This window comes from Anas acuta, chromosome W (assembly GCF_963932015.1).
Source record: "Anas acuta chromosome W, bAnaAcu1.1, whole genome shotgun sequence".
NCBI classification, from domain to species: domain Eukaryota; kingdom Metazoa; phylum Chordata; class Aves; order Anseriformes; family Anatidae; genus Anas; species Anas acuta.
In genome coordinates, this window is record NC_089016.1 from 201,229 (window position 1) to 214,314 (window position 13,086).

General features: G+C 68.7%; 1 protein-coding gene across 1 annotated transcript in view; it reads left to right on the forward strand.

Annotated features, from left to right (window-relative positions):
- Positions 1-255: 255 nt before the first annotated feature.
- Positions 256-13,086, forward strand: part of LOC137847448 (collagen, type I, alpha 1a-like) — an 85,856-nt gene continuing 73,025 nt past the window's right edge. The window contains exons 1-7 of the mRNA XM_068665718.1: positions 256-310; positions 1,872-2,375; positions 3,962-4,513; positions 6,092-6,643; positions 8,234-8,785; positions 10,364-10,915; positions 12,471-12,902. Of these exons, the coding sequence (XP_068521819.1) occupies positions 256-310; positions 1,872-2,375; positions 3,962-4,513; positions 6,092-6,643; positions 8,234-8,785; positions 10,364-10,915; positions 12,471-12,902 (3,199 nt within the window). The remainder of the gene's footprint in view (positions 311-1,871; positions 2,376-3,961; positions 4,514-6,091; positions 6,644-8,233; positions 8,786-10,363; positions 10,916-12,470; positions 12,903-13,086) is intronic.

Below are 13,086 nucleotides of genomic sequence, written 5' to 3' on the forward strand. Positions count from 1 at the left end.
CAGGCAGGTCTATCCAGGCACGACAAAGCGAAGCCGTCTGCCCGCGGCAGCCTCGGTCGGGCCTCGGAAGGGCCGCCAGGTCTATCCAGGCACGACAAAGCGCCGTCTGCCCGCGGCAGCCTCGGGCGGGCCTCGGCCGGGCCGCCAGGTCTACCCGAGAACGCCAAAGCCAAGCCTATCTGCCCACGGAAGCCTCGATCCGGCCGACAGCTCCCCGTCCGAGGCCGCGGGACGAGCGCCCCCCCGGCCGCGTCTATGGCGCTCGCCTCCCTCGGCGGGGCCGTCCCTCCGCCTTCCCGAACGGCGTCAGGTCTACCCGTGGCGCCCGCGCCGATGGGGGGGGGTGGGAGAGGGAGGGGGAGCTGAGGAGTGGAGGGGAGGGGGAGGTTTTGAAAGACGGTAAGGAATGACAGGATTCCTAAAGCTACAGCAGAAAACAGGCAACGGAACAAACTAATAACAAACATAAAGATAACAGCATTTATTTTCCAAAGCAGCTAAAGCAAAGCGGCCAGGCAGTCAGCCGCACTGAGTGGCACAGGTGGCGAGCCTCTCACGGCCGAGCAAGAACCTCTGACGTCAGAGCGAGCGGCGGCACGAAGCAGCCGGGGTCCGCTCTCTCCCCCCGCCCCCTCCCTCCTCGTGGAGCCACCAGGTCTACTTCTCCCTCCTCCTCCCCGCTGTCTCCCCCTTCCCCCGCCCCCTCCCTCCTCGTGGAGCCACCAGGTCTACTTCTCCCTCCTCCCCGCGGCGCCGGCTCCTCTCCCCCTCTTTTCCCCCCGCCCGCCGCACCGCAGCCCCGCCGAGCAGTTGGGCGGGGGGGGCGGCGAGAGGGGCAATCCTCCTAGCTCGTCGCCGGCCGCTCTGCTCGGCGGGAAGCCGGCGCCACACGTAGGCGAGGGGGGTACGCATTATTCCGGGCACGGAGCTTCAAGCCGGCCGGTCGTCAGGCTCCCGCCGAGCCCGTGTCCCGGCCGGCGGGCAGCTAGATCGCGCGGGAGGGAGGGAGGGAGGGAGGGAGGGAGGGAGCAGAGCGACGAGCTCGCGCCCGCCTCCAGCGTTTTTTTCCCCGGGCGGGCCCCGTCCGGGGCGCAAAGGCGGGCGGGCGGGCGCTGCCTCGCCTCCCGCGACGGTCGGCTCCGCGGCCGGGGCGGATCGGGCTCGGAGTCGGCTTCGGGCTCGCGCTTCGGCTCGGGCTCGCGGGCTCGCGAGGGCAGCGGCTGTCCGCCGCCCGCGGCCCCGTCCGTCTACACGGCGCTTCCCCGCCTCGCGGCGATCTTGAGCTCTGACCCGCTTCTAGGCTGGCTGCTGGGGAAGACCGGCGTGGCAACGGGGAGAAGGGGGGAAGGGAGGGAACGGAAAGAGGTGTATTTGTGAATGAATGAATGAATGAATGAATGAATGAATGAATGAATGAATGAATGAATGAAGAGTGAAGGAGTGAACGAATCGATGGATCGATCGATCAGCCAAGGAATCGATGAAGAAAGGAATGAGAAAGCAGAAGGGAAGCAAAGAGAAGGGCGGGGGAAGAAAGCGCAGGGCTCCAGGAAAGCGCGTAGGCAGGCGCCGTTAGCTGACGGCCGCCAGCTCTCCGATCGTCGTGGTGGTGGGTGAAGTGGCCAGGTGAATCCCCTGCCCTCCCTCTTCTTCCCCCTCGATCCCCCCCCCCAGCCTCGATCCGCCAGGTGTAGGCAGGTGCCGTCAAGGCGAGGAGCTGAAGCGGCACACAGTCCGTTGGCGAGCGGGCGAGCGGGCGGGCGAGCCCGTGTGCCGGCTGTAGGCGGGACACGGGCGCGCGCCTCCCTTGGAGTGCCGTGCAGAGCGTACGCGGGGGGGCGGAGGCGCGCTTCGCTCCGACGGGCCGCCAGGTCTACCCGCCGTCGGAAAAGCGCTGCCGCCGGCCCCCGAAGGGCCGCCAGCTCAAGCCAGCCTTCGGAAAGGAGCCCGTCTGCCCGCGGCAGCCTCGGGCGGGCCTCGGCAGGGCCGCCAGGTCTACCCAGCCGTCGGCAAAGGAGCCCGTCTGCCCGAGGCAGCCTCGGCCGGGCCTCGGAAGGGACGCCAGGCAGGTCTATCCAGGCACGACAAAGCGAAGCCGTCTGCCCGCGGCAGCCTCGGTCGGGCCTCGGAAGGGCCGCCAGGTCTATCCAGGCACGACAAAGCGAAGCCGTCTGCCCGCGGCAGCCTCGGGCGGGCCTCGGCCGGGCCGCCAGGTCTACCCGAGAACGCCAAAGCCAAGCCTATCTGCCCACGGAAGCCTCGATCCGGCCGACAGGTCCCCGTCCGAGGCCGCGGGACGAGCGCCCCCCCGGCCGCGTCTATGGCGCTCGCCTCCCTCGGCGGGGCCGTCCCTCCGCCTTCCCGAACGGCGTCAGGTCTACCCGTGGCGCCCGCGCCGATGGGGGGGGGTGGGAGAGGGAGGGGGAGCTGAGGAGTGGAGGGGTGGGGGAGGTTTTGAAAGACGGTAAGGAATGACAGGATTCCTAAAGCTACAGCAGAAAACAGGCAACGGAACAAACTAGTAACAAACAAAGATAACAGCATTTATTTTCCAAAGCAGCTAAAGCAAAGCGGCCAGGCAGTCAGCCGCACTGAGTGGCACAGGTGGCGATCCTCTCACGGCCGAGCAAGAACCTCTGACGTCAGAGCGAGCGGCGGCACGAAGCAGCCGGGGTCCGCTCTCTCCCCCCGCCCCCTCCCTCCTCGTGGAGCCACCAGGTCTACTTCTCCCTCCTCCTCCCCGCTGTCTCCCCCTTCCCCCGCCCCCTCCCTCCTCGTGGAGCCACCAGGTCTACTTCTCCCTCCTCCTCCCCGCTGTCTCCCCCTTCCCCCGCCCCCTCCCTCCTCGTGGAGCCACCAGGTCTACTTCTCCCTCCTCCCCGCGGCGCCGGCTCCTCTCCCCCTCTTTTCCCCCCGCCCGCCGCACCGCAGCCCCGCCGAGCAGTTGGGCGGGGGGGGCGGCGAGAGGGGCAATCCTCCTAGCTCGTCGCCGGCCGCTCTGCTCGGCGGGAAGCCGGCGCCACACGTAGGCGAGGGGGGTACGCATTATTCCGGGCACGGAGCTTCAAGCCGGCCGGTCGTCAGGCTCCCGCCGAGCCCGTGTCCCGGCCGGCGGGCAGCTAGATCGCGCGGGAGGGAGGGAGGGAGGGAGGGAGGGAGGGAGCAGAGCGACGAGCTCGCGCCCGCCTCCAGCGTTTTTTTCCCCGGGCGGGCCCCGTCCGGGGCGCAAAGGCGGGCGGGCGGGCGCTGCCTCGCCTCCCGCGACGGTCGGCTCCGCGGCCGGGGCGGATCGGGCTCGGAGTCGGCTTCGGGCTCGCGCTTCGGCTCGGGCTCGCGGGCTCGCGAGGGCAGCGGCTGTCCGCCGCCCGCGGCCCCGTCCGTCTACACGGCGCTTCCCCGCCTCGCGGCGATCTTGAGCTCTGACCCGCTTCTAGGCTGGCTGCTGGGGAAGACCGGCGTGGCAACGGGGAGAAGGGGGGAAGGGAGGGAACGAAAAGAGGTGTATTTGTGAATGAATGAATGAATGAATGAATGAATGAATGAATGAATGAATGAATGAATGAATGAAGAGTGAAGGAGTGAACGAATCGATGGATCGATCGATCAGCCAAGGAATCGATGAAGAAAGGAATGAGAAAGCAGAAGGGAAGCAAAGAGAAGGGCGGGGGAAGAAAGCGCAGGGCTCCAGGAAAGCGCGTAGGCAGGCGCCGTTAGCTGACGGCCGCCAGCTCTCCGATCGTCGTGGTGGTGGGTGAAGTGGCCAGGTGAATCCCCTGCCCTCCCTCTTCTTCCCCCTCGATCCCCCCCCCCAGCCTCGATCCGCCAGGTGTAGGCAGGTGCCGTCAAGGCGAGGAGCTGAAGCGGCACACAGCCCGTTGGCGAGCGGGCGAGCGGGCGGGCGAGCCCGTGTGCCGGCTGTAGGCGGGACACGGGCGCGCGCCTCCCTTGGAGTGCCGTGCAGAGCGTACGCGGGGGGGCGGAGGCGCGCTTCGCTCCGACGGGCCGCCAGGTCTACCCGCCGTCGGAAAAGCGCTGCCGCCGGCCCCCGAAGGGCCGCCAGCTCAAGCCAGCCTTCGGAAAGGAGCCCGTCTGCCCGCGGCAGCCTCGGGCGGGCCTCGGCAGGGCCGCCAGGTCTACCCAGCCGTCGGCAAAGGAGCCCGTCTGCCCGAGGCAGCCTCGGCCGGGCCTCGGAAGGGACGCCAGGCAGGTCTATCCAGGCACGACAAAGCGAAGCCGTCTGCCCGCGGCAGCCTCGGTCGGGCCTCGGAAGGGCCGCCAGGTCTATCCAGGCACGACAAAGCGAAGCCGTCTGCCCGCGGCAGCCTCGGGCGGGCCTCGGCCGGGCCGCCAGGTCTACCCGAGAACGCCAAAGCCAAGCCTATCTGCCCACGGAAGCCTCGATCCGGCCGACAGCTCCCCGTCCGAGGCCGCGGGACGAGCGCCCCCCCGGCCGCGTCTATGGCGCTCGCCTCCCTCGGCGGGGCCGTCCCTCCGCCTTCCCGAACGGCGTCAGGTCTACCCGTGGCGCCCGCGCCGATGGGGGGGGGTGGGAGAGGGAGGGGGAGCTGAGGAGTGGAGGGGTGGGGGAGGTTTTGAAAGACGGTAAGGAATGACAGGATTCCTAAAGCTACAGCAGAAAACAGGCAACGGAACAAACTAGTAACAAACAAAGATAACAGCATTTATTTTCCAAAGCAGCTAAAGCAAAGCGGCCAGGCAGTCAGCCGCACTGAGTGGCACAGGTGGCGATCCTCTCACGGCCGAGCAAGAACCTCTGACGTCAGAGCGAGCGGCGGCACGAAGCAGCCGGGGTCCGCTCTCTCCCCCCGCCCCCTCCCTCCTCGTGGAGCCACCAGGTCTACTTCTCCCTCCTCCTCCCCGCTGTCTCCCCCTTCCCCCGCCCCCTCCCTCCTCGTGGAGCCACCAGGTCTACTTCTCCCTCCTCCTCCCCGCTGTCTCCCCCTTCCCCCGCCCCCTCCCTCCTCGTGGAGCCACCAGGTCTACTTCTCCCTCCTCCCCGCGGCGCCGGCTCCTCTCCCCCTCTTTTCCCCCCGCCCGCCGCACCGCAGCCCCGCCGAGCAGTTGGGCGGGGGGGGCGGCGAGAGGGGCAATCCTCCTAGCTCGTCGCCGGCCGCTCTGCTCGGCGGGAAGCCGGCGCCACACGTAGGCGAGGGGGGTACGCATTATTCCGGGCACGGAGCTTCAAGCCGGCCGGTCGTCAGGCTCCCGCCGAGCCCGTGTCCCGGCCGGCGGGCAGCTAGATCGCGCGGGAGGGAGGGAGGGAGGGAGGGAGGGAGGGAGCAGAGCGACGAGCTCGCGCCCGCCTCCAGCGTTTTTTTCCCCGGGCGGGCCCCGTCCGGGGCGCAAAGGCGGGCGGGCGGGCGCTGCCTCGCCTCCCGCGACGGTCGGCTCCGCGGCCGGGGCGGATCGGGCTTGGAGTCGGCTTCGGGCTCGCGCTTCGGCTCGGGCTCGCGGGCTCGCGAGGGCAGCGGCTGTCCGCCGCCCGCGGCCCCGTCCGTCTACACGGCGCTTCCCCGCCTCGCGGCGATCTTGAGCTCTGACCCGCTTCTAGGCTGGCTGCTGGGGAAGACCGGCGTGGCAACGGGGAGAAGGGGGGAAGGGAGGGAACGAAAAGAGGTGTATTTGTGAATGAATGAATGAATGAATGAATGAATGAATGAATGAATGAATGAATGAAGAGTGAAGGAGTGAACGAATCGATGGATCGATCGATCAGCCAAGGAATCGATGAAGAAAGGAATGAGAAAGCAGAAGGGAAGCAAAGAGAAGGGCGGGGGAAGAAAGCGCAGGGCTCCAGGAAAGCGCGTAGGCAGGCGCCGTTAGCTGACGGCCGCCAGCTCTCCGATCGTCGTGGTGGTGGGTGAAGTGGCCAGGTGAATCCCCTGCCCTCCCTCTTCTTCCCCCTCGATCCCCCCCCCCAGCCTCGATCCGCCAGGTGTAGGCAGGTGCCGTCAAGGCGAGGAGCTGAAGCGGCACACAGTCCGTTGGCGAGCGGGCGAGCGGGCGGGCGAGCCCGTGTGCCGGCTGTAGGCGGGACACGGGCGCGCGCCTCCCTTGGAGTGCCGTGCAGAGCGTACGCGGGGGGGCGGAGGCGCGCTTCGCTCCGACGGGCCGCCAGGTCTACCCGCCGTCGGAAAAGCGCTGCCGCCGGCCCCCGAAGGGCCGCCAGCTCAAGCCAGCCTTCGGAAAGGAGCCCGTCTGCCCGCGGCAGCCTCGGGCGGGCCTCGGCAGGGCCGCCAGGTCTACCCAGCCGTCGGCAAAGGAGCCCGTCTGCCCGAGGCAGCCTCGGCCGGGCCTCGGAAGGGACGCCAGGCAGGTCTATCCAGGCACGACAAAGCGAAGCCGTCTGCCCGCGGCAGCCTCGGTCGGGCCTCGGAAGGGCCGCCAGGTCTATCCAGGCACGACAAAGCGAAGCCGTCTGCCCGCGGCAGCCTCGGGCGGGCCTCGGCCGGGCCGCCAGGTCTACCCGAGAACGCCAAAGCCAAGCCTATCTGCCCACGGAAGCCTCGATCCGGCCGACAGGTCCCCGTCCGAGGCCGCGGGACGAGCGCCCCCCCGGCCGCGTCTATGGCGCTCGCCTCCCTCGGCGGGGCCGTCCCTCCGCCTTCCCGAACGGCGTCAGGTCTACCCGTGGCGCCCGCGCCGATGGGGGGGGGTGGGAGAGGGAGGGGGAGCTGAGGAGTGGAGGGGTGGGGGAGGTTTTGAAAGACGGTAAGGAATGACAGGATTCCTAAAGCTACAGCAGAAAACAGGCAACGGAACAAACTAGTAACAAACAAAGATAACAGCATTTATTTTCCAAAGCAGCTAAAGCAAAGCGGCCAGGCAGTCAGCCGCACTGAGTGGCACAGGTGGCGATCCTCTCACGGCCGAGCAAGAACCTCTGACGTCAGAGCGAGCGGCGGCACGAAGCAGCCGGGGTCCGCTCTCTCCCCCCGCCCCCTCCCTCCTCGTGGAGCCACCAGGTCTACTTCTCCCTCCTCCTCCCCGCTGTCTCCCCCTTCCCCCGCCCCCTCCCTCCTCGTGGAGCCACCAGGTCTACTTCTCCCTCCTCCTCCCCGCTGTCTCCCCCTTCCCCCGCCCCCTCCCTCCTCGTGGAGCCACCAGGTCTACTTCTCCCTCCTCCCCGCGGCGCCGGCTCCTCTCCCCCTCTTTTCCCCCCGCCCGCCGCACCGCAGCCCCGCCGAGCAGTTGGGCGGGGGGGGCGGCGAGAGGGGCAATCCTCCTAGCTCGTCGCCGGCCGCTCTGCTCGGCGGGAAGCCGGCGCCACACGTAGGCGAGGGGGGTACGCATTATTCCGGGCACGGAGCTTCAAGCCGGCCGGTCGTCAGGCTCCCGCCGAGCCCGTGTCCCGGCCGGCGGGCAGCTAGATCGCGCGGGAGGGAGGGAGGGAGGGAGGGAGGGAGGGAGCAGAGCGACGAGCTCGCGCCCGCCTCCAGCGTTTTTTTCCCCGGGCGGGCCCCGTCCGGGGCGCAAAGGCGGGCGGGCGGGCGCTGCCTCGCCTCCCGCGACGGTCGGCTCCGCGGCCGGGGCGGATCGGGCTCGGAGTCGGCTTCGGGCTCGCGCTTCGGCTCGGGCTCGCGGGCTCGCGAGGGCAGCGGCTGTCCGCCGCCCGCGGCCCCGTCCGTCTACACGGCGCTTCCCCGCCTCGCGGCGATCTTGAGCTCTGACCCGCTTCTAGGCTGGCTGCTGGGGAAGACCGGCGTGGCAACGGGGAGAAGGGGGGAAGGGAGGGAACGGAAAGAGGTGTATTTGTGAATGAATGAATGAATGAATGAATGAATGAATGAATGAATGAATGAATGAATGAATGAATGAAGAGTGAAGGAGTGAACGAATCGATGGATCGATCGATCAGCCAAGGAATCGATGAAGAAAGGAATGAGAAAGCAGAAGGGAAGCAAAGAGAAGGGCGGGGGAAGAAAGCGCAGGGCTCCAGGAAAGCGCGTAGGCAGGCGCCGTTAGCTGACGGCCGCCAGCTCTCCGATCGTCGTGGTGGTGGGTGAAGTGGCCAGGTGAATCCCCTGCCCTCCCTCTTCTTCCCCCTCGATCCCCCCCCCCAGCCTCGATCCGCCAGGTGTAGGCAGGTGCCGTCAAGGCGAGGAGCTGAAGCGGCACACAGTCCGTTGGCGAGCGGGCGAGCGGGCGGGCGAGCCCGTGTGGCGGCTGTAGGCGGGACACGGGCGCGCGCCTCCCTTGGAGTGCCGTGCAGAGCGTACGCGGGGGGGCGGAGGCGCGCTTCGCTCCGACGGGCCGCCAGGTCTACCCGCCGTCGGAAAAGCGCTGCCGCCGGCCCCCGAAGGGCCGCCAGCTCAAGCCAGCCTTCGGAAAGGAGCCCGTCTGCCCGCGGCAGCCTCGGGCGGGCCTCGGCAGGGCCGCCAGGTCTACCCAGCCGTCGGCAAAGGAGCCCGTCTGCCCGAGGCAGCCTCGGCCGGGCCTCGGAAGGGACGCCAGGCAGGTCTATCCAGGCACGACAAAGCGAAGCCGTCTGCCCGCGGCAGCCTCGGTCGGGCCTCGGAAGGGCCGCCAGGTCTATCCAGGCACGACAAAGCGAAGCCGTCTGCCCGCGGCAGCCTCGGGCGGGCCTCGGCCGGGCCGCCAGGTCTACCCGAGAACGCCAAAGCCAAGCCTATCTGCCCACGGAAGCCTCGATCCGGCCGACAGCTCCCCGTCCGAGGCCGCGGGACGAGCGCCCCCCCGGCCGCGTCTATGGCGCTCGCCTCCCTCGGCGGGGCCGTCCCTCCGCCTTCCCGAACGGCGTCAGGTCTACCCGTGGCGCCCGCGCCGATGGGGGGGGGTGGGAGAGGGAGGGGGAGCTGAGGAGTGGAGGGGTGGGGGAGGTTTTGAAAGACGGTAAGGAATGACAGGATTCCTAAAGCTACAGCAGAAAACAGGCAACGGAACAAACTAGTAACAAACAAAGATAACAGCATTTATTTTCCAAAGCAGCTAAAGCAAAGCGGCCAGGCAGTCAGCCGCACTGAGTGGCACAGGTGGCGATCCTCTCACGGCCGAGCAAGAACCTCTGACGTCAGAGCGAGCGGCGGCACGAAGCAGCCGGGGTCCGCTCTCTCCCCCCGCCCCCTCCCTCCTCGTGGAGCCACCAGGTCTACTTCTCCCTCCTCCTCCCCGCTGTCTCCCCCTTCCCCCGCCCCCTCCCTCCTCGTGGAGCCACCAGGTCTACTTCTCCCTCCTCCTCCCCGCTGTCTCCCCCTTCCCCCGCCCCCTCCCTCCTCGTGGAGCCACCAGGTCTACTTCTCCCTCCTCCCCGCGGCGCCGGCTCCTCTCCCCCTCTTTTCCCCCCGCCCGCCGCACCGCAGCCCCGCCGAGCAGTTGGGCGGGGGGGGCGGCGAGAGGGGCAATCCTCCTAGCTCGTCGCCGGCCGCTCTGCTCGGCGGGAAGCCGGCGCCACACGTAGGCGAGGGGGGTACGCATTATTCCGGGCACGGAGCTTCAAGCCGGCCGGTCGTCAGGCTCCCGCCGAGCCCGTGTCCCGGCCGGCGGGCAGCTAGATCGCGCGGGAGGGAGGGAGGGAGGGAGGGAGGGAGGGAGCAGAGCGACGAGCTCGCGCCCGCCTCCAGCGTTTTTTTCCCCGGGCGGGCCCCGTCCGGGGCGCAAAGGCGGGCGGGCGGGCGCTGCCTCGCCTCCCGCGACGGTCGGCTCCGCGGCCGGGGCGGATCGGGCTTGGAGTCGGCTTCGGGCTCGCGCTTCGGCTCGGGCTCGCGGGCTCGCGAGGGCAGCGGCTGTCCGCCGCCCGCGGCCCCGTCCGTCTACACGGCGCTTCCCCGCCTCGCGGCGATCTTGAGCTCTGACCCGCTTCTAGGCTGGCTGCTGGGGAAGACCGGCGTGGCAACGGGGAGAAGGGGGGAAGGGAGGGAACGAAAAGAGGTGTATTTGTGAATGAATGAATGAATGAATGAATGAATGAATGAATGAATGAATGAATGAAGAGTGAAGGAGTGAACGAATCGATGGATCGATCGATCAGCCAAGGAATCGATGAAGAAAGGAATGAGAAAGCAGAAGGGAAGCAAAGAGAAGGGCGGGGGAAGAAAGCGCAGGGCTCCAGGAAAGCGCGTAGGCAGGCGCCGTTAGCTGACGGCCGCCAGCTCTCCGATCGTCGTGGTGGTGGGTGAAGTGGCCAGGTGAATCCCCTGCCCTCCCTCTTCTTCCCCCTCGATCCCCCCCCCCAGCCTCGATCCGCCAGGTGTAGGCAGGTGCCGTCAAGGCGAGGAGCTGAAGCGGCACACAGCCCGTTGGCGAGAGAGCGAGCGGGCGGGCGAGCCCGTGTGGCGGCTGTAGGCGGGACACGGGCGCGCGCCTCCCTTGGAGTGCCGTGCAGAGCGTACGCGGGGGGGCGGAGGCGCGCTTCGCTCCGACGGGCCGCCAGGTCTACCCGCCGTCGGAAAAGCGCTGCCGCCGGCCCCCGAAGGGCCGCCAGCTCAAGCCAGCCTTCGGAAAGGAGCCCGTCTGCCCGCGGCAGCCTCGGGCGGGCCTCGGCAGGGCCGCCAGGTCTACCCAGCCGTCGGCAAAGGAGCCCGTCTGCCCGAGGCAGCCTCGGCCGGGCCTCGGAAGGGACGCCAGGCAGGTCTATCCAGGCACGACAAAGCGAAGCCGTCTGCCCGCGGCAGCCTCGGTCGGGCCTCGGAAGGGCCGCCAGGTCTATCCAGGCACGACAAAGCGAAGCCGTCTGCCCGCGGCAGCCTCGGGCGGGCCTCGGCCGGGCCGCCAGGTCTACCCGAGCACGCCAAAGCCAAGCCTATCTGCCCACGGAAGCCTCGATACGGCCGACAGGTCCCCGTCCGAGGTCGCGGGACGAGCGCCCCCCCGGCCGCGTCTATGGCGCTCGCCTCCCTCGGCGGGGCCGTCCCTCCACCTTCCCGAACGGCGTCAGGTCTACCCGTGGCGCCCGCGCCGATGGGGGGGGGTGGGAGAGGGAGGGGGAGCTGAGGAGTGGAGGGGTGGGGGAGGTTTTGAAAGACGGTAAGGAATGACAGGATTCCTAAAGCTACAGCAGAAAACAGGCAACGGAACAAACTAATAACAAACATAAAGATAACAGCATTTATTTTCCAAAGCAGCTAAAGCAAAGCGGCCAGGCAGTCAGCCGCACTGAGTGGCACAGGTGGCGATCCTCTCACGGCCGAGCAAGAACCTCTGACGTCAGAGCGAGCGGCGGCACGAAGCAGCCGGGGTCCGCTCTCTCCCCCCGCCCCCTCCCTCCTCGTGGAGCCACCAGGTCTACTTCTCCCTCCTCCTCCCCGCTGTCTCCCCCTTCCCCCGCCCCCTCCCTCCTCGTGGAGCCACCAGGTCTACTTCTCCCTCCTCCCCGCGGCGCCGGCTCCTCTCCCCCTCTTTTCCCCCCGCCCGCCGCACCGCAGCCCCGCCGAGCAGTTGGGCGGGGGGGGCGGCGAGAGGGGCAATCCTCCTAGCTCGTCGCCGGCCGCTCTGCTCGGCGGGAAGCCGGCGCCACACGTAGGCGAGGGGGGTACGCATTATTCCGGGCACGGAGCTTCAAGCCGGCCGGTCGTCAGGCTCCCGCCGAGCCCGTGTCCCGGCCGGCGGGCAGCTAGATCGCGCGGGAGGGAGGGAGGGAGGGAGGGAGGGAGGGAGCAGAGCGACGAGCTCGCGCCCGCCTCCAGCGTTTTTTTCCCCGGGCGGGCCCCGTCCGGGGCGCAAAGGCGGGCGGGCGGACGCTGCCTCGCCTCCCGCGACGGTTGGCTCCGCGGCCGGGGCGGATCGGGCTCGGAGTCGGCTTCGGGCTCGCGCTTCGGCTCGGGCTCGCGGGCTCGCGAGGGCAGCGGCTGTCCGCCGCCCGCGGCCCCGTCCGTCTACACGGCGCTTCCCCGCCTCGCGGCGATCTTGAGCTCTGACCCGCTTCTAGGCTGGCTGCTGGGGAAGACCGGCGTGGCAACGGGGAGAAGGGGGGAAGGGAGGGAACGAAAAGAGGTGTATTTGTGAATGAATGAATGAATGAATGAATGAATGAATGAATGAAAATGAATGAAGAGTGAAGGAGTGAACGAATCGATGGATCGATCGATCAGCCAAGGAATCGATGAAGAAAGGAATGAGAAAGCAGAAGGGAAGCAAAGAGAAGGGCGGGGGAAGAAAGCGCAGGGCTCCAGGAAAGCGCGTAGGCAGGCGCCGTTAGCTGACGGCCGCCAGCTCTCCGATCGTCGTGGTGGTGGGTGAAGTGGCCAGGTGAATCCCCTGCCCTCCCTCTTCTTCCCCCTCGATCCCCCCCCCCAGCCTCGATCCGCCAGGTGTAGGCAGGTGCCGTCAAGGCGAGGAGCTGAAGCGGCACACAGCCCGTTGGCGAGCGGGCGAGCGGGCGGGCGAGCCCGTGTGCCGGCTGTAGGCGGGACACGGGCGCGCGCCTCCCTTGGAGTGCCGTGCAGAGCGTACGCGGGGGGGCGGAGGCGCGCTTCGCTCCGACGGGCCGCCAGGTCTACCCGCCGTCGGAAAAGCGCTGCCGCAGGCCCCCGAAGGGCCGCCAGCTCAAGCCAGCCTTCGGAAAGGAGCCCGTCTGCCCGCGGCAGCCTCGGGCGGGCCTCGGCAGGGCCGCCAGGTCTACCCAGCCGTCGGCAAAGGAGCCCGTCTGCCCGAGGCAGCCTCGGCCGGGCCTCGGAAGGGACGCCAGGCAGGTCTATCCAGGCACGACAAAGCGAAGCCGTCTGCCCGCGGCAGCCTCGGGCGGGCCTCGGCCGGGCCGCCAGGTCTACCCGAGAACGCCAAAGCCAAGCCTATCTGCCCACGGAAGCCTCGATACGGCCGACAGGTCCCCGTCCGAGGCCGCGGGACGAGCGCCCCCCCGGCCGCGTCTATGGCGCTCGCCTCCCTCAGCGGGGCCGTCCCTCCACCTTCCCGAACGGCGTCAGGTCTACCCGTGGCGCCCGCGCCGATGGGGGGGGGTGGGAGAGGGAGGGGGAGCTGAGGAGTGGAGGGGTGGGGGAGGTTTTGAAAGACGGTAAGGAATGACAGGATTCCTAAAGCTACAGCAGAAAACAGGCAACGGAACAAACTAATAACAAACATAAAGATAACAGCATTTATTTTCCAAAG